General features: G+C 57.6%; 1 protein-coding gene across 2 annotated transcripts in view; it reads left to right on the top strand.

The window, feature by feature from the left end:
• The first annotated feature begins 5,388 nt into the window (after positions 1-5,388).
• Positions 5,389-18,701, top strand: part of ULK1 (unc-51 like autophagy activating kinase 1) — a 28,984-nt gene continuing 15,671 nt past the window's right edge. For both annotated transcript variants that reach the window (XM_033220079.1, XM_033220078.1), the window contains exons 1-5: positions 5,389-5,892; positions 6,410-6,502; positions 6,585-6,626; positions 18,044-18,076; positions 18,643-18,679. In XM_033220079.1, the coding sequence (XP_033075970.1) occupies positions 5,782-5,892; positions 6,410-6,502; positions 6,585-6,626; positions 18,044-18,076; positions 18,643-18,679 (316 nt within the window). In that variant the 5' untranslated portion in view covers positions 5,389-5,781. The remainder of the gene's footprint in view (positions 5,893-6,409; positions 6,503-6,584; positions 6,627-18,043; positions 18,077-18,642; positions 18,680-18,701) is intronic.

Below are 18,701 nucleotides of genomic sequence, written 5' to 3'. Positions count from 1 at the left end.
ACTCACAGGCCGGGCGCGGTGGCTCAAGCCTGTCATCCCAGCACTTTGGGAGGCCGAGACGGGCAGATCACGAGGTCAGGAGATCGAGACCATCCTGGCTAACACGGTGAAACCCCGTCTCTACTAAAAATACAAAAAACTAGCCAGGTGAGGTGGCGGGTGCCTGTAGTCCCAGCTACTCGGGAGGCTGAGGCAGGAGAATGGCGGGAACCTGGGAGGCGGAGCTTGCAGTGAGCTGAGATCCGGCCACTGCAGTCCATCCTGGGCGACAGAGCGAGACTCCGTCTCAAAAAAAAAAAAAAAAAAAAATGAACTCACAAAAAGCAGGTGAGAAGGAGCATGCATGTTCATGGAACATGTGCATCCAGGGAGAATCACAGAGCAACTGCCCACACCCTCAGGGAGGTCAGAAGCAAAGCAGGTTATGGGAGGCGGGGAGAAGGGCAGCTCTGTTGAGGGGATACACCGGGAGAATGAATGTGTCTGGGAAGCGAGAGTAACCCCTAGATGGTTCTCTCTGAAGGGAAAGGGTTAACTCGCCGATGGTTCTCTGACTGGAGAGGGTCTGTTCAGGTGTGGCCACATTCTTGGTCCTCCAGGGAGGGGAAGGAATAAACAATTGTTCTCCTTGGTGAGCCTGGATCTTAGGCAGTTAAAGAAGCTTTGACTTTGGGAGAAGTTGGGGGAGGTTAGAGAGACCTTGAGCGCTTTACTTCAGTTCAGTGTATCAAAGCGCCCTATTTTGGGGTATCAATTGCTGTGCCCCACACTACAACACGGATGAACCTGGAGAACATCATACTCGGTGAAATAAGCCAGTCACAGAAGCACAAATACTGTAGGATTCTACGTATATGAGGTTTCTAGAGGAGTCGAATCACAGAGACAGAAAGCAGGAGGGTGGGCCCGCCTCCATGGCTCACGCCTGTAATCCCAGCACTTTGGGAGGCCGAGGCGGGCAGATCACCTGAGCTCAGGAGTTTGAGACCAGCCTGGCCAACACAGCGAAAACCCATCTCTACTAAAAATACAAAAATTAGCCAGGTGTGATGGCGCACACCTGTAGTTCCAGCTACTCAGGAGGCTGAGGCAGGAGAATCGCCGGAACCCGGGAGGCGGAGGTTGCAGTGAGCCGAGATCATGCCACTGTACTCCAGCCTGGGTGACAGAGCAAGACTCTGTTTCAAAAAAAAGAAAGTAGAAGAGTGGGTGCCAGGGGCTGAAAGGAAGGGAATGAGGAATGAGTCTTCAACAGGGACGAGTTTCAGTTTTGGAAGCAGAACGAGTTCTGGAGCTGGATGGTGGAGATGGTTATACAACAATGTTTTTACAGAGACAGGGTTTCACCAGGTTGCCCAGGCTGGTCTCGAACTCCTGGGCTCAGGCGATTCTCCTGCCTCGTCCTCCCAAAGTGCTGGGATTACAGGTGTGAGCCACCACGGCCGGCCCACAACAATGTGATTGCATTTAATGTCACTGAACTGTGCACTTAAAAGTGGTTAAGATGGGCCGGGTGTGGTGGCTCACGCCTGTAGTCCCAGCACTTTGGGAGGCTGAGACGAGTGGATCATGAGGTCAGGAGTTCGAGACCAGCCTGGCCAACATGGTGAAACCCCATCTCTACTAAAAATGCCGGGTGTGGTGGCACGTGCCTGTAATCCCAGCTACTTGGGAGGGTGAGGCAGGAGAATCGCTTGAACCTGGGAGGTGGAGGTTGTGGTGAGCCGAGATCACACCATGGCATTCCAGCCTGCGTGAAAAGAGCGAAACTCTGCCTCAAAAAAACAAAACAGGGCCGGGCGCGGTGGCTCAAGCCTGTAATCCCAGCACTTTGGGAGGCCGAGAAGGGCAGATCACGAGGTCAGGAGATCGAGACCATCCTGGCTAACATGGTGAAACCCCGTCTCTACTAAAAAGTACAAAAAACTAGCCGGGCGAGGTGGCGGGCGCCTGGTGGTCCCAGCTGCTCGGGAGGCTGAGGCAGGAGAATGGCGTGAACCCGGGAGGCGGAGCTTGCAGTGAGCTGAGATCCGGCCACTGCACTCCAGCCCGGGCCACAGAGCGAGACTCCGTCTCAAAAACAAACAAACAAAAAACAAAAAAAAAAACAAAAAACAAAAACAAGCACATTCTGAGGCTGGGCGTGGTGGCTTATGTCTGTTGTTTAATTTTTAATTTTTTTTTTTTTTTGAGGTGGAGTTTTACTTTTGTCTCCCAGGCTGGAGTGCAATGGCACCATCTCGGCTCACTGCAACCTCTGCCTCCTGGGTTCAAGTGATTCTCCCGCCTCAGCCTCCAGAGTAGCTGGGATTACAGGCATGCGCCACCCCACCCAGCTAATTTTGTATTTTTAGTAGAGACGAGGTTTCTCCACGTTGGCCAGGCTGGTCTCGAACTCCTGACCTCAGGTGATCAGCCCGTTTTAGCCTCCCAAAGCGTTGGGATTACAGACGTAAGCCCTCTGCCGGGCACAGTGGCTCATGCCTGTAATCCCAACGCTTTGGGAGGCCGAGGCAGGAGGATCACTTGGGCCCATGAGTTTGAGACCAGCCTGGGCAGCATTGTGAGATCTCACCTCTACAAAAAATACAAAAATTAGTAGGGTGTGGTGGCATGCACCTGTAATCCCAGCTGCTCGGGAGGCTGAGGCAGGAGGATCACCTAAGCCCGGGCAGTCAAAGCTGTAATGAGCAGAGATGAAGCCACTGCACTCCAGCCTGGGTGACAGAGAGGGACCCTGTCTCAAAAAAAAAAAAGAAATTGTGGTACATATACACCATGGAATACTACACAGCCATAAAAAAGAATGAGATCATGTCCTCTGCAGCAAGATGGATGGGGCTGGAGGCCGTTATCCCAAGCGAACTAACACAGGAACAGAAAACCAAATACTACATGTTTTCACTTACAAGTGGGAGGTAAACATTGAAAATGTATGGGCACAAAGAAGAGAACAAGAGACACCAGGTCCCACCTGAGGGTGTGGGGGTTGGAGGTGGGAGAGAGAATCAAAAAATAATTTCTCCTGCCTCGGCGTCCTAAAGTGCTGAGATTACAGGCATGAGCCACCACGGCCGGCCCACAACAACGTGATTGTACTTAATGTCACTGAGCTATGCACTTAAAAATGGTGAAGATGGGTCGGGCATGATGGCTCACGCCTGCAGTCCCAGCATTGGGAGGCTGAGAGAGGATAAAAAAAAAAGCAGAGTACCTATCGGGTGCTCTATCAGGCACTCTGCTTTTAACCTGGGTGATGAAATAATCCGTTCATCAAACCCCTGTGAACCCTAATTTACCTGTATAACAAACCCGCCCACATACCACTGAACCTAAAAGTTATAAAAAGAATAAAAAATTTAATAAGACCGCACAAAACAGAAAAAGAAACATGTCCTCTCTTGGTGGGCCTAGTAATGGTTTCCAAATGCAAATCCCATCTTGCCATCTCACCCTCTCCCAAACTCTTCCTGGGTATTTCTTTGAATTTGGGGTGAAGACCCCCTCAGCTTGACTTTCCAGGCCAGGGTGGGCTGGGCTGGGGTTCCCTGGGTCTTTCCAGGAGTGCAGGCTTTGCCATCTCTAGCAATCTCGGCCTTTATGGTGTGCCCTGATCACCTCAGCACTTAGCCACCTGTTCACTCATTTTTTCTGTTGCAATTTTGTCACAGGTGGTACAATTACTGCTCTTCTTGTCCCCCACCTTTAAGCGCTGGAAGCTTCTGCAGGAGGGTCTTGTTCTCACTGTGTCAACTGCAGCACTTACCTCGCAGCGTCTGCTCTCCCGGCAGGCCGGTGTGCAGAAGACACTCGCTCAATGAACCAGGACGTGAGTGAATGCTATGGCTGACCACAGGGCACTGGGGAACCTCTTCATTTGGAAAACAGATGTCAGGAGACCTCTTGTGCCTTCCAGCTCGGTGGCTTCTGGCCCCCAGTCCAGGGGCAGGAGTCTGTGTATCCTGGGGCCTGGAGGATGAGCTGAGTGCAGGTAAGAGGCATCCAGGACTTCCTGACCCATCCATCCCAGGGCATCAGGCTGTCCAGCTAATGGGCTGCTCTGGGAGGCAGCACGGAGGGTCCTGGCTGAAGTGTGTGTTTCTGGGCTGTTGCTTTTGGACTGTGCTGAAGGCTGGGGTGGTGAGCATTGTTTAGAATCACGCATTTGCAAAAGCAGCGCTTGCACGTGGTGAAAGTCATTCAAACTAGCACACAATGTGTCCGGTGAAAAGCACTGAGTCTTCCGCAGTCCTCCCACCAGCGCAATCGCTGTTGACTGTGTCTTCTGTGCGGGCAGCGTGACTTTGGACACATTCCCTAACTTTTCTGGGCCTAGATTTCCTCATCGGTAAAATAGGGATACAATAGCAAGCGCCTCGTGGAATCATTGAATGAATGCACTAATTAGCTGGAAAGCGCAATGCTTGGGCTAAGTGGTGAGTTAGCGGACATTATGGTTAGGAATGATCACGTACACATACAGGCGTTTCACACACACACAAACACACACACACACCACTCCTACGGCTTTCTTAAAACGACAGACAGTACAGTGCCCTGTTCCATATTTTGCTTTTACTTAATTATAAACTTTGGAGAACTCACCCTTGAGCACAGGTATATTTACCTCTGTGCACTGTTCCATAGGACCGATGCACAGCCCATCTAGCTAACCTTTCCTCCCCAGCCGATTTATGGGCTATGTGGTAGGTTTTGGTGACAACTTTTTGGTCTACAAGTTTTTTTTTTTTACAATTTGGCATTATGGAACGCAACTTTAAGTACGTAACCTATAACGCAGCCATTCTAGTTCTAAGAATTAATTCTACGGAGTCCCCCGTTTTGGGTACATTTCCCACGCCTGGTCTCCATTCTCCTGTAGAACGGGAACAGGGAGCTGGAGGGAGGAGAACAGGAAGGGGAGACAGGAGGGAGGAGCACAGGCAGTGGGGGCGGAAGGGAGCGGGGGGGGGGGGGGAGGGGGGAAGCATGGGAGGGGGCGGAGGGGAGGGGGCAGGGAGGGAGACAGGTGATGGGAGGGGGAAAAGGAGGGAGGGGGAGGGAGAGAGGGGAAGGGATGGAGGGAAGCAGAGAAGTGGGGCGGGGAAGGGGCGTGGCAGGGAGTGGGGCAAGGAATCAACAGGGATCCCCGTGGCCAGCTCCCAGGTCAGCGCTCCTCTCTGCCCTCACCGGGACGGTCCGCTGTTGGCCCCACCCACTCCCAGCCCACCCGGCCACACGATGGTCTGGCCCAGCCGCCCACCCGCCCTACAGGCCCCGCCCCATTCTCCGCCCCGTTCCCCGCCCCCCGCCAGCTCGTCACGCCCGGCTCTGCTGCCCCGTCCCGCCCCGTCCCGCAGGCCCCGCCCCATCCCCGTCCCCCGGCCCGGCGCGCAGTGCGGCTGCGCGGGCGTCTCAGGCTGTGAGGCCCGGGCGCCGCGGCTCTTTTGTTTCTCCGTTGGGGCCGAGCCCGGGCCCCAGTTGGAGCCAGAGTCGGAGTCGGAGTCGGAGTCGGATCTGGATTCGGATTAGCAGCCCGGGAAGAGTGCCGCGGCACAGGCGCCGGTGGAAGCGCGACCCTCCGACCTCGCCTGGCCCGCGGGGCTGGGACCCGGCCCCGGCCTGCCAGATGGGGCGCGCGGCCCCGGAGATGCGCCCTCGCCCGGCCCCGCGCCCCCGGCCCCGCGCCCCCGGCCCGCCCGCCCCGGCCCGCGCCTCCGCCTGAGTCCCCCGCGCCTCGGCCCGCCACCCCCCGCCCCGCGCCCCCGGCCCGCCCGCGCCATGGAGCCCGGCCGCGGCGGCACAGAGACCGTGGGCAAGTTCGAGTTCTCCCGCAAGGATCTGATCGGCCACGGCGCCTTCGCGGTGGTCTTCAAGGGCCGCCACCGCGAGGTGAGGTCCCCGTCCGGCCCGGGATCCCCTGCCCCGGCATCCCCGCCCCGAGATTCCCACCTGTCCTGGGACCACCCCCCTCCACGCCGCCCGAGAGTCCCGCCCGACTTTCCAGGCCGACCCCCACCCCAGGATCCCTACCCCGCGACCCCCAGCCCGACTTTCCAGTACAGACTCCCGCTCCGAGATCCGCTGCCGGGCTTTCCAGGCCGACCCCCACCTCTGGATCCACTGCCTAGCTTGCCAGCCCAGATCCCCACTCCGAGACCCCCAGTCCGACTTTCCTGTCCAAACCCTTATCCCGGGACGCCCCGCGCCCTTTTCCACAGCCTGGCTTTCCAGGCTGGATCCCTACCCCAGGACCCCCAGCCCGATCCTCAACCTGGCTCCCCACTCGGCCTTCCAGTCCCGGGATCCCCAAGTGGGATCATCTCAGGGCCCCACCTGTGCGGTCTGGGGTCTGGGGAAGGCCTGCGAGGGGCAGCGCTGGCCCTGAAGTTGCACGTTTGGCTTTCAGAAGCACGATTTGGAGGTGGCCGTCAAGTGCATTAACAAGAAGAACCTCGCCAAATCTCAGACGCTGCTGGGGAAGGAAATCAAAATCCTGAAGGTGAGCTAGTGCTTGGGGAGGGTGTGTGGGCGAGGGCGAGCCCCCTCCCCACACTGATAAGAAACTTGGGTTTCTGTCCTAGGAACTGAAACATGAAAACATCGTGGCCCTGTACGACTTCCAGGTAAGGCCTCTGGGCTGCTGTCTGCTGGGGACGGGGATGGGAGACTGTGGCCCCAGGTGCTGGATCCCCTGGTGAGCACTCCTATTGAGCCTGTCCAGGCTGGGGTCTACTGGGCCCCTGGAGACGCCACCCTGGGTCCAGGCCTGGGCTGGGGCTGGCTCTTGCTGTGACTTCCCCCGCTGTGAGACCGGGGAGGGGGTGTCTGGGCCGCAGGGCGCCCGGAGGGCAGGGCTGAGTTCCCCTGACCAGGCATCCCTTCCCCGCCGGGTGTCAGTCCTAGGGGCCCTGCCTGAGTCCGGCGTCCCAGGCAGGCCCTGGCAGCACTGCCGGCCTGGCCCACCTGTCTAGGCCGTGTGTTTGTTGACATTGCTCCTGCGGCCGGCATTGGCCGGCCTTGCTCTGCGTCAGACAGGGCGGGGGAGGGGCCGCCAGAGACTCCTGCTCGCTGGCAGTCAGGGCCGCGCCGGGGCACAGGCGGCTGCCGCTGGCTGGCCAAGGAGAGGACCTCAGGCCCGGCTGGCCCCAGGATGCAGGCAGTGGGACCAGCTGGCTTTCATGCTGCCCCGATGTCCCAGGGCTCAGGGCAGTCCGGGCTGGGGCTGTGGGAGCCACGGTGCCCTCCTAGGGACCCAGGAACCTGAGGCGGGAGATCCGCCCCACCAAAGTGCTGACTAATGGCTCTGCGACCTGTTTACTGAGCCCAGGGCCCAGCCCCTGGCTGAGGGAAGGGCTGGCGGGCTGTGTTTTGGTGGCATCCTCCCTCTGCCTGTCAGAGCTTTGCAGTGGCCTTGGGGACCGAGGCTTGTCACAAGGTGTCGAGTGAGGAGGGCCCAGGTCCAACAAGTACCTGGAAACCCAGGCACACTGTGTCCTGGAACCGGGCCACCCCTCCCGCTGCTTTTCCCGCCCTCTTCCCACCCCTTTTCTCTGTGCTTTCCTCCCTCCCTTCCTCTTCTTTCCTCATCCTCCCCATGTTTGGAAGCCTCCTGCCTGGGCCACAGCCTGGACCTGCGTCATGGTGCTGGGAGCCAGCAAGGAGTGGGCAGCTGTCCCTGGCCAGGCAGTGACAACGAGGAGTCCCTCTCCACCCTGGGCTACGCTGCCTGCTGCTCCCCTCCAGGGCTCCCCAGGTCCAGTCCTGGGCATCTCCAGGCCAGGCCCTGTGACTGTCTGTACGACCCCCGCAGACCCAGGGCCAGCATCCCCAGCCCCCGCTCCATGCCAGTCGGCCGCACACACCTGGTTGTGGGCATCTGCCACTTCCTCCAGTGTTGGCAACACTGCGGCTTCCTCTACTCAGGAAGCACTTAGAGCGGCCAGCTGCAGGCGCTCCTGTCTCCGGGCACCAGGCTCTGCTGGAGCTGCAGCTTAGCCTGCCCTCGCCCCACAGGTGCGGGGATTGTTGCCCTGTGTCGGTAAGGCAATGTTTGAGGCAGGCACCCAAACCCAGGAAAAAATAATTGGCTTTTAAAAATGGGTAATGAACAATTCGAGTGATAAAAGAAAATCCGCAAACATTAGAGGAGGGAGTGTGGTAAAGGTAAGAGTCCAGCCCCCTGGATGAGTCCTGCTGTCCTCCGCTCTCAGGCACCTGCCTTAGTTGTTTCTGGGCCACTGGGGACAGCCGTCCTTACAAGACGATGTGTTCATGTGTGTCCTTCCAACCACACCCACCTCTCTGCGCCGTGAATTTTGTCACTTAAGAATATAGTCTGCACTCCATCCAGCCTGTGCGACTGAGTGAGACCCTGTCTCTGAAGGAGTACAGCTAGGGGAAGGTTCTGTGCTGGCTCAATCCATATCAGAAAGTTTACCCCTCGGCCAGGCACAGTGGGTCACACCTGTGACCCAAGCACTGTGGGAGGCCAGGACAGACCAGCCTGGGCAACACAGCAAGACTTGCTGTCTCTGAAAAAAAAAAGAAAGAAAATTAGCCAGGCATAGTGGCATGTCTCAGCTACTCTGAAGGTTGTGGTAGGATTGATTAAGCCCAGGAGTTTGAGGCTGCAGTGAGCCGTGATCTTGCCACTGCATTCCAGCCTGGGCAGCAGAGTGTGACCCTGTCTCAAAAAAACAAAACAAAACAAAAAAATCCCTCGAAAAGTTGACCCCTCTCTGTTAGAGGTCACCATCTGTAAGCACAGTGGTTGAGAGCCCGGCTGACGCTGATGAGGGGCCCAGTCCTGGCTGCCACGTGCACACACAACTTCTTCAGTTTGCGGCCCTATTTCTTCCTCTGTGAAGCAGAAAGCACGGGCTGTGAGGGCTGTGAGAGGGAGTGCTCTCGGGCTGAAGGAGCCATTGTGGAGGTGCTCACTGCTGTCCTGATTGGGGCCACCATGGTGATTTTCAGCCATGGGGTGCCTGTTGCCCGAGATTCCATAACTGATTTCACTGAGGCCCTGTAGGTGGGACCTGGGGTTATTTTGGGATGCTGGTACATCAGGGTGGTTGTGACTGGCTCCCTAGAAGTAGAATCCTTGGGTGGGAGGGATGCTGGTTTTTTTTTTTTTTTTTGAGACGGAGTCTCGCTCTGTCGCCCAGGCTGGAGTGCAGTGGCCGGATCTCAGCTCACTGCAAGCTCCGCCTCCCGGGTTTACGCCATTCTCCTGCCTCAGCCTCCCGAGTAGCTGGGACTACAAGCGCCCGCCACCTCGCCCGGCTAGTTTTTTATATTTTTTTAGTAGAGACGGGGTTTCACTGGGTGAGCCAGGATGGTCTCGATCTCCTGACCTTGTGATCCGCCCGTCTCGGCCTCCCAAAGTGCTGGGATTACAGGCTTGAGCCACCGCGCCCGGCCGGGATGCTGGTTTTTAATTTGGGTAGTTATTGCCAAACTGACCTCCAGAGAGGCAATGCCAGTGGTCTCAGCCTGACTCCAAGCACATGTCTTCTTAGCTCCTTTCCAGGAGGGCGGCTCTCAGAGGTTTCCATCGTGGCTCATGTGAGAAGTGGAAAATGATGTCTCTTATGGTTTTGCTATTCTTTTTTGTTTTTTTGAGACGGAGTTTTGCTTTTTTCACCCAGAATGGAGTGCAGTGACGTGATCTCGCCTCACTGCAACCTCCACCTCCTGGGTCCAAGCGATTCTCCTGCCTCAGCCTCCCAAGTACAGGCGCGTGCCACCACACCCAGCTGATTTTTGTATTTTTAGTAGAGACAGGGTTTCACCATGTTGGCCAGCCTGGTCTCCAGCTTCTGACCTCGTGATCCACTGGCCTCAGCCTCCCAAAGTGCTGGGATTGCAGGAGTGAACCACCCCGCCTGGTTGGTTTTCTTTTTCATTGGCAATGAATGAACTTCACTATCTGAGCATGGGAATGTTAGAAATACTACTTGTCCTTTGTACAATTTTTTTTTTTTTTTTTTGAGATGGAGTCACCCAGTTTCAATCTGTCACCCAGGCTGGAGTGCAATGGCGCGATCTTGACTCACTGCAACCTCCACCTCCTGGGTTCAAACGATTCTCCCGCCTCGGCCTCCTGAAGTGCTGGGATTATAGGCGTGAACCACCGTGCCCAGCCTTCACAATATATTTCTGTATTTTATATATATATTTTTTTGAGACGGAGTTTCGCTCTTGTTGCCCAGGCTGGAGTGCAGTGGCACTATCTCGGCTCACCACAACCTCCACCTCCCAGGTTCAAGCAATTCTCCTGCCTCAGCCTCCCAAGTAGCTGGAATTACAGGCATGTGACACCATGCCCGCCTAATTTTGTACTTTTAGTAGAGACAGGATTTCTCTGTGTTGGTCAGGCTGGTCTAGAACTCCTGACCTCAGCTGATCTGCCCGCGTCGGCCTCCCAAAGTGCTAGGATTACAGGCAGGAGACACCGCTTCGGGCCTATGTTAATATATTTTTTTAAAGAGACTGGGTCTCACTCTCTTGCCCAGGCTGGAGTGCAGTGGCATAATCATGGCTCACTGCAGCCTTGAACACCTGAACTCAAGAGATCCTCCCACTTCAGCCTCCGGAGTAGCTGGGACTACAGGTATGCACCACCGTACCTGGTTAGGCACATATTTCTGGCAAGTTCTTGATCCCTTTTGTGCCAAGGTTGAAGGGTACCATGCTTAACACCATGGCCCCTGAGCCATTCTGCCGTTCGCTGGGCCCTAGCTCTAATATTTACCTGTGTGACCTTGGGCAGGTAGCCTCCTGGCACCTCAGTTTTCTTACCTTTTAAAAACTGTTGACTGGGTGCAGTGGCTCAGGCCTGTAATCCCAGCACTTTGGGAGGCTGAGGCGTGTGGATCACGAGGTCAGGAGATCGAGACTATCCTGGCCAACATGGTGAAACCCCGCCTCTATTTTTTTTTTTTTTTTTGAGACGGAGTCTTGCTCTGTCGCCCAGGCTGGAGTGCAGTGGCCGGATCTCAGCTCACTGCAAGCTCTGCCTCCCGGATTTACGCCATTCTCCTGCCTCAGCCTCCCGAGTAGCTGGGACTACAAGCGTCCGCCACCTCGCCCGGCTAGTTTTTTATATTTTTTAGTAGAGACGGGGTTTCACCGGGTTAGCCAGGATGGTCTCGATCTCCTGACCTTGTGATCCGCCCATCTCGGCCTCCCAAAGTGCTGGGATTACAGGCTTGAGCCACCGCGCCCGGCCCCCGCCTCTATTAAAATACAAAAATTAGCCGGGCGTGGTGGCCCATGCCTATAGTCCCAGCTACTCATGAGGCTGAGGCAGCAGAATCGTTTGAAACCAGGAGGCGGAGGCGGCAGTGAGCCGAGATTGCGCCGCTACACTCCAGCCTGGGCGACGGCGAATCTATCAAAAAAAAAAAAAAAAACCACAAAAACTGTTGTGGTTGTGATGGCAACTTGAGTGTGTTAAGTCCTTAGAACTATGCCTTTCACGTTGTAAGTGCTCTGTAAATGTTGTTGATTGGTAGGCGTCCTTTACATATGAAGGAAAGTAGCTTCTTTGTGATAGGTTGCAGGTATTCCCCTCCATGTTGTTTGTTGACTGTTGAGGTTATTTCTGTTTTATCGTGTTGGGTTTTGTGTATTGGGTTTCTTTTTTAGCCATAAAAACTGTGAAAGTGTGAGTGCCTGGGAAGTGTATACCTTGGGTTATGCTCTTTGAGTCCACCACAGCCGTTGGGAGGCAGCTGCAGCACCTGGCCTCCTTAGTGAGGGTGTGGTGTCAGTGTCTGCACTTGCCTGGCCCCAGGAGTGCCGCCGCCACAGGAATCGGGGTATGGGGCTGTGGAGCCAGGCTGGGATCCTGCCCAGCGTGCCCTGGGAGGAGGGCTGATGGCTACAGGCCTTGCTAACGGTGGCCCCCGTGGCCAGCACGCCAACTGACAGGTTCCTTGCAGCTGAAGGCCTTGCTGGGCCACTCAGGTATGACTCACTCAGGCCCTGCAGACAGAGCCGCTGCCCGTGGGTTACCTGTGGTGGAGACCTGAGTCAAGAGGTGTGCTCCCCCGTGGAGACCCAAGTCAAGAGGTGTCCAGCCCTGCTTAGGGGCCTGGGAGACCGTGGGTCCAGGCAGTCCAGCCCAGTATGAGACTCTGACTCCCCATCCCAGAGTGAGGAGGGGACTGCCAGGCCTGGGCTGGTCTGGCCGGGGGGCTGTCTGCAGCGTGAGGTAGGGCAGGATGCAGGCCAAGTAGAAACCCATGGGGTGGGTACCCAGCTCCCGGGCAGGGGCCTGTGAAGGGGCCCCCAGGGCCCAGGCAGTTCTGGAATTACCTCCAAAGTGGTGTGTATCTTTTTTTTTAACTTTTAAAATCATGAGATAAGACCGGGCGTGGTGACTCACGCCTGTATTCCCAGTACTTTCGGTGACCAAGGTGGGCAGATCACCTGAGGTCAGGAGTTTGAGACCAGCCTGGCCAACATGGCAAAACCCCTTCTCTACTAAAAGTACAAAAATTAACTGGGCATGGTGGTGGGCACCTGTAGTCCCAGCTACTTGGAAGGCTGAGGCAGGAGAATCGCTTGAACCTGGGAGGTAGAGGTTGCAGTGAGCCAAGATCGCGCCACTATACTCCAGCCTGGGTGACAGAACGAGACTCCATCTCAAAAAAAAAAAAAAAAAGAAAAAAAATCATGGGATAAAAATACCGGAAGGTGCAAAACAGATGAGAAGGTGCACCACAACAGGCCCTGTGTGGTGTAGCAAGCGCCAGCCCAAAGCCATGCCCATATCCTGGGCTGCTCCCTTTGCCACATGCTGGCTTGAAGCCTGGAGGTGGGATGTCAGCCGGAGGTTTGAGGGGTGCTGTCTCTCCGTGGGGGATAGGAGTTGGTTTTTGTTTCTGTGCATTACCCCGTTGTGGGACTGTCACCTGGTATCAGTATCTGTCCGCAATGACTGGGGGACGGGTCTCAGCCGCCTGAAGGGCAGAGCTGCTGGGACCAGGTTTCATTGGGGTGTGCGCCAACTAGGATGGCCGGGTCTCAGGAGGAATGTGTGGAGTTGGCGTCTTCCCGAGGGTCTCTGCAGCTTACACTGCCCCCCCCACCCCCCACCCCCTGCTTGCGCTGGAATTGTTCCCTGCTTTTTCCAAGCAAGGTTATGCCCTCAGAAGGGTCAGGCCACCCATCCCTGCCTCACTGCATCTAGGGACATGCCTCAACCCCCTGAGGCTGACTCCTGGATTGTCCAGATTCCCAGACCCAGCAGGTGGGAGGCTGCAGAGGTCAGCCTGGGCTGTAGCCCCAGGAGGCCCACACACAATGGGCGGCTGCAAGTGGTTCCCCAGGGCCAGAGGGTGGCCCTTCCTTCTTAGGGTGGAGCCAGCATCCCTTCCCTTTTGGGAGCTGTCCAGGAACCCCGCCTGGGGGTGCAGAGTGGTTCTGTCCAGCCACAGCTGTGGCTTTTGCCACTTTTTGGAGCCAAGAAGGCCAGCTCTGGAGGCGTGAACTAGGTCAGTGCCTGCTCACCAGGCCCAGCCCAGGATCACCAGACAGGAGTAGGACTGGCAGAGGGTGGGAGCCTGGATCCTATTAAGTAAAGCACCTTAGCACCCCAGGGGTGGGGCAGCCTCCTACGTGCCCAGACACCCGTGCCAGGCTGCCTGGGACACCTGGCTGGCTGTGCGTGCGTGTGTGCGTGTGTGGGGTGTGGGGGCTGGCCTGCCTGGGGGGTGCTGTCCCGGGTCCCTCAGCACGCTGCCCGGAGACAGTGGGGTGTTGATTTTGCTGCCTTTTTGAAGTGTTCTGAACCTCGGATGCATGTGTTGGGATTTTTCAGGGACAGCCCTGTGGAATGGTCAGCAGCCGTTCCGTTTCCTCCCTTAAAATAGGCGACAAGGGTGCGGGTGATGGTGCAGGGAGCCTGCCGTGTTTGATAAGGGCATGGGCCGTGTGGCCACCGCTGTGTGTGTCATCACGGGACGGACCCCCAGGCCCTGCCGTGGGAGACGAGCTGCTCGGCCTGGGGTGGCTGCTTCCTGCCCTGGAGCCCAGGGAGGCAGTCATGGCCCTTTCTGGTGTCTTTAACTGGGTGGCTTGATGCTGGGAGCATGCCTGGTCCCCGCTCCCCAGGGTAGCTTGTGAAAACCAAATTCAGCTGCAAGGCAGAAGTGGAACCCGATGATGCCCTGTGTGGGTTCTGGGTGGGCCCAGGGCTGGGCAGGGGAGGTCAGCTGTGGCCGGCAAGGCTGTGCTCTCACCTGACCCCCCTCAAGAGCCCCAGAGAGTCGCTGCCTCTGGGAAGGGTGGGCAGGCCCAGCTGGGGGACCCTGTCGGGGAGGTGTTGTGGCGCAGGACCTGGGCCTGCAGCTGCCCTGGAGGAGCTCCCCTAAGCCCTGGCAGGGGGGTGGGCCTGGGCTTGTCTGTCCTCACTCTTCATCCCTGACCCTGCCAGGGTTGGAGGCAGCAAAGCTAGGCCCTTCCGGGGATACAGAGGGTTATTGGCTTGGCACTGGCACTGGCAGAGAGTGAGGACGGGACTCCAGCCCACCTGCTTGGGCTGTCCTGCCACTTCCTAGCCTGGGCGCGCCTTCCAACCTCTGGGGCCTCAGTGTGCTCGTATGGGAAGTGGGCTGGTTATGGCCTGCTACCTGGGCTCCTGCAGGGCTGGTGCACTGGGACTTCACAGGAGGCTCTCGGAGGCGTGGGAAAGGCCCTGGTGTGCCCCTGATGCCCAGCTCAGGGAGTTGGATGCCCACAGCCCTGAGGGCCTGTCTGAAGCTGTCATCTGTCCCAGGGGAGTTGGGAAGACCCAAATGCCTGTGGTAAGGTTGGTGCCCCCACCCTACCCTGCAGCCCCACATTACCCTGCAGCCCCACCCCCACTGGCCCTGAGTTCCCTGCTGGGGAGGACCTTTTAGGAGACAGGCTGAGCATGGGCCAGGCCTTGGTTTCTGCAAGGGACCATCTGAAGTGCGGGGCCCTGCCCACTCCCTCCTGGGAGTTGGTGGTGCCTCCTGAAGTTTTGGGGATGGAAGAGGGTGGCCAGCACAGTGGGGAGGGCACAGGGGTCTCTAGGAAGGCAACCTAGGAGTGACATCTGTGACTCTGGGGCAAGGCCAGGGGTCTAGACGTGTCAGTAGCAAGGTGGGTTCCAGCACTTATGAGGCCAGTGTGGCAGGTGCCCTGGGTAGGGGTGTTGGGGACCCTGGCTGGAGTGTGGGCAGCAGATGGGGTGGGGGAAGAGCCTCCTTGCCAGGGTCTTGTGGGCCCAGGGCCAGTCTCTGGTGCCACAGGGGTCTCCCTGGTGGGCCTCTGCCTTTCTTTTTGAGACGTCTCCTTCCGTCACCCATCCTGGAGTGCAGTGACATGAACTTCCGGCTCACTGTAGCTGTGGCCTCCTGGGCCTAAGCCATCCTCCCACCTCAGCCCCGAGTAGCTGGGACTACAGGCATGCACTGTCACACCTGGATAATTTTTGTATTTTTTTGTAGAGATGGGGTTTTGCTATGTTGCCCAGGCTGGTCTCAAACTCCTGGGCTCAGGCGATCCTCTGGCCTTGGCCTCCCAACATGCTGGGATAAGCTTGAGCCACCATACCCGGCCAGGCCTTTGCCTTTCTAGGGGTGAGAGGTGGTTGCCTTAGTGTTTGCAGGTGGGAGGAAGCCACAGGGCTTCAGTTAGCACCCTCTGCCCAGAGGGAGCTCCTGTCCCACACAGGCCGGTCCTGGGTCAGTGGCTGGGGGATGGGGTGCTGGGCTCCCGCTCTGCACACATGGGCGTCCCCCAGGATGCCTCTGTCTTTGGCGCATCCCTGGTTGTGCTGGCTTTGCTGGTGGGTTTGGAGCTCTGGTGAGCAGGTCAGGTCTTGGGGAGCCCCTGGCTCTGTGATCCAGGGCAGGTGGCCCCCAGAGAGGAGAGGAGAAATGTGGGTACCTATGGGCACTCACTGGAGGGCCTGTGGGGAGGGTAATGGTGGGCCCAGGTCACGGAGTGGACATTGCCATCCTGAAGTTATTTCTCCTTCTAGCTTTGTCTCCCCCTCCTTCCTGGGTTCTGCCCGGAGCTGTCCCTGCAGTCCCCTTTGCTCCATCCTGTACCCCGTGTGGATTGTTCTCCCCACGGCTGCTGGGAGCCCTGGGCTCCCACATGCTCTTCCTGGGTAGGCAGCTGAGGCCAGGCGGGGCTTGGGGTGCACGGGCGTGGGTGGGGTGGGCTGAGGCCTGCCTGGTGGACAGGTCCCACCTTCTCTAGGCTGTGCCTGGGTTTCTGGGTCTCCCTCTGGGCCGCCATGCGGTGTCTGTGGATCCTGGGGTTGCTGCCTGAGCAGCATCGACCTTAGCCGCCCTAAGAGCACCCTCTCCTGAGCCTGTCCCCACTCAGCATCGTTGTCAGCCCACAGCTCCTCTGCGGGGGCAGCTCTGGGGGCACGGTCTTCTCACGTTACGAAGCAGATACACCCAGTGGCTTTGTGGTTGTCTCCCCACCAGGGATGCCTTCTGATTGGTCAGGGCCTCCTGGGACTGGGGGCTGAGCAGGAGTCCTGTGTGGGACCCTGCTCCCACAGGCACCGAGGGGTGTTCTTCCTGCAACCCCCCTCCAGACACAGCTCCCCTTTGCTTTGAGACAGCCTGGGCCCGCTCAGGGGTAGAAGTGGGATGGCCGTACAACAGGGTGTAGACTCGCTTCCCTGCAAGCACCTAGAGCGTGTGGATGTGTACAGGGCAGAGGGAGGGGGTTTTGTGTGGAAAGGGCTTCCTCCTATTCTGAGGCCACGAGTCGGGTGTGTGGGGCCCTCGCTCCTCCAGCCCAGCCTGCCTGCTTTGATGTGGCTTCCTGGGCCTCACTCTCCCCGTCGGTGAAACGGGAGTGGTGAGAGCTTGTTCCTGTGGCTGCGGGGAGTAAGTGGTGGGCTACAGGGAGGCTCCCAGTCCCAGGTGAGGGTGTACTCACACTGGCCATTGGGGTGTGTGCTGTGTCTGCGCCTCTGGCTCACTCTGAGTTTCATGGGGCAGGCAAGGGCAGGTGCAGGTGGCACCCCTGGTCAGGTCTGTGTCTGAGCTGAGGGCTGAGCAGGTGTTGACCAGGCCTTGTTGGTCCAGCAGTGGAGGGGGTGGCTGGGATGCCTCTGACCGAAGGCATTGGGTCGAGGGGTGGCAGCCTAAGCTGCAGCCAGGTTGGGGTAGGGCAGCTGGAGGCCTCCAGGCCTCTGGGTCAGCCTGGCAGTGCCAATCTGCAATCTGTTGGTGTCTTTTTTTTTTTTTTTGAGATGGAGTCTCACTCTGTTGCCCAGGCTGGAGTGCAATGGCATGGTCTTAGCTCACTGCAACCTTCTCCTCCCGGGTTCAAGTGATTTTCCTGTCTTAGCCTCCTGGGTAGCTGGAATTACAGGCGCACGCCACCACGCCTGGCTAATTTTAGTATTTTAATAGAGATGGAGTTTCACCATGTTGGTCAGGCTGGTGTCGAACTGCTGACCTCGTGATCCAGCTGCCTCAGCCTCCCAAAGTGCTGGGATTACAGGTGTGAACCACCGCATCTGTTTAAGTTTTATAGTTTCAGTAGAGACGGGGTTTCACCATGTTGGCCAGGCTGGTCTCAAACACTGACCTTGTGATCCACCCGCCTTGGCCTCCCATGGTGCTGGGATTATAGGCGTGAGCCACTGCGACCAGCCCTGTTGGGGTGTCTTTGATCCTGGGCTCAGGAGCTGAGAAGTGTCTGTGGCTTGAGGGCCAAGGCCTGCCCACACACCTGGCCCTCACCCTTCCTGCTAGAGGGTATGTCCTCTGCCAGGAGTTGTCGCTTATATGGGGGGACCAGGGGCCTTTACCTTGATCATGATAGAGACCTGGATGGCCACAAAACACAGAACACACCCACCTACAAAGCACGTGGCCCACAGATGTCCTTGTTTCCTGGCTGCTGGATGACCAGCTAAGTCCTGGCACTGCAGGGCCTGCCCAGGCTGAATTGGGGCTGAGCCAGACTCCCTGCAGTAGGGCCCGGGGGCACTGGGACCTCTCACAGTCTCTTTTCTGTTTTGCAGGAAATGGCTAATTCTGTCTACCTGGTCATGGAGGTGAGTGCCTTGTGGTGTGAGGGCAAGTGCAGGCTGATGGCCATGGCCCTGGAAGCCCCAGAGGGAGGGATGTGGCCAGGGGGGAGGGTGACGAGCACCTTTTCTCTTTTTTTGAGATGGAGTCTCACTGTCGCCCAGGCTGGAGTGCAGTGGTGCGATCTCAGCTCACTGCAACCTCCACCTCCGGGTTCAAGCAATCTTCCTGCCTCAGTCTCCCGAGTAGCTGGGATTACAGGTGTGTGCCACCAAGTCCGGCTAATTTTTGTACTTTTAGTAGAGATGGGGTTTCGCCACGTTGGCCAGGCTGGTCTTGAACTCCTGACTTCGAGCGATCCGCCCACCTCGGCCTCCCAAAGTGTTGGGATTACAGATGTGAGCTGCCATGACTGCTAAGCATCACTACTGATGTCTTCCAGCAGGGACTGTGGGGACACCTGCCCTGGGGTGGGCAGGCGCCTGAGGGCCCAGGGAGTAGTGTCCAAGTGTGAGGGGTGGGGAGGCTGGGCAGGGCTGGGAGGTGGGCCCTGGTCCCTGCCGCAGCCTGATGTGTGTCTGGTCTTTTGCAGTACTGCAACGGTGGGGACCTGGCCGACTACCTGCACAGTGAGTGCACACCTGTGCCAGT

The sequence above is a fragment of the Trachypithecus francoisi genome, unplaced genomic scaffold, assembly GCF_009764315.1.
Source record: "Trachypithecus francoisi isolate TF-2019V2 unplaced genomic scaffold, Tfra_2.0 Lachesis_group11, whole genome shotgun sequence".
In the NCBI taxonomy this organism is placed as follows: Eukaryota; Metazoa; Chordata; class Mammalia; order Primates; family Cercopithecidae; genus Trachypithecus; species Trachypithecus francoisi.
Note: the sequence above shows the minus strand (reverse complement) of the source record. Positions and strands in the feature narration are given on the sequence as shown.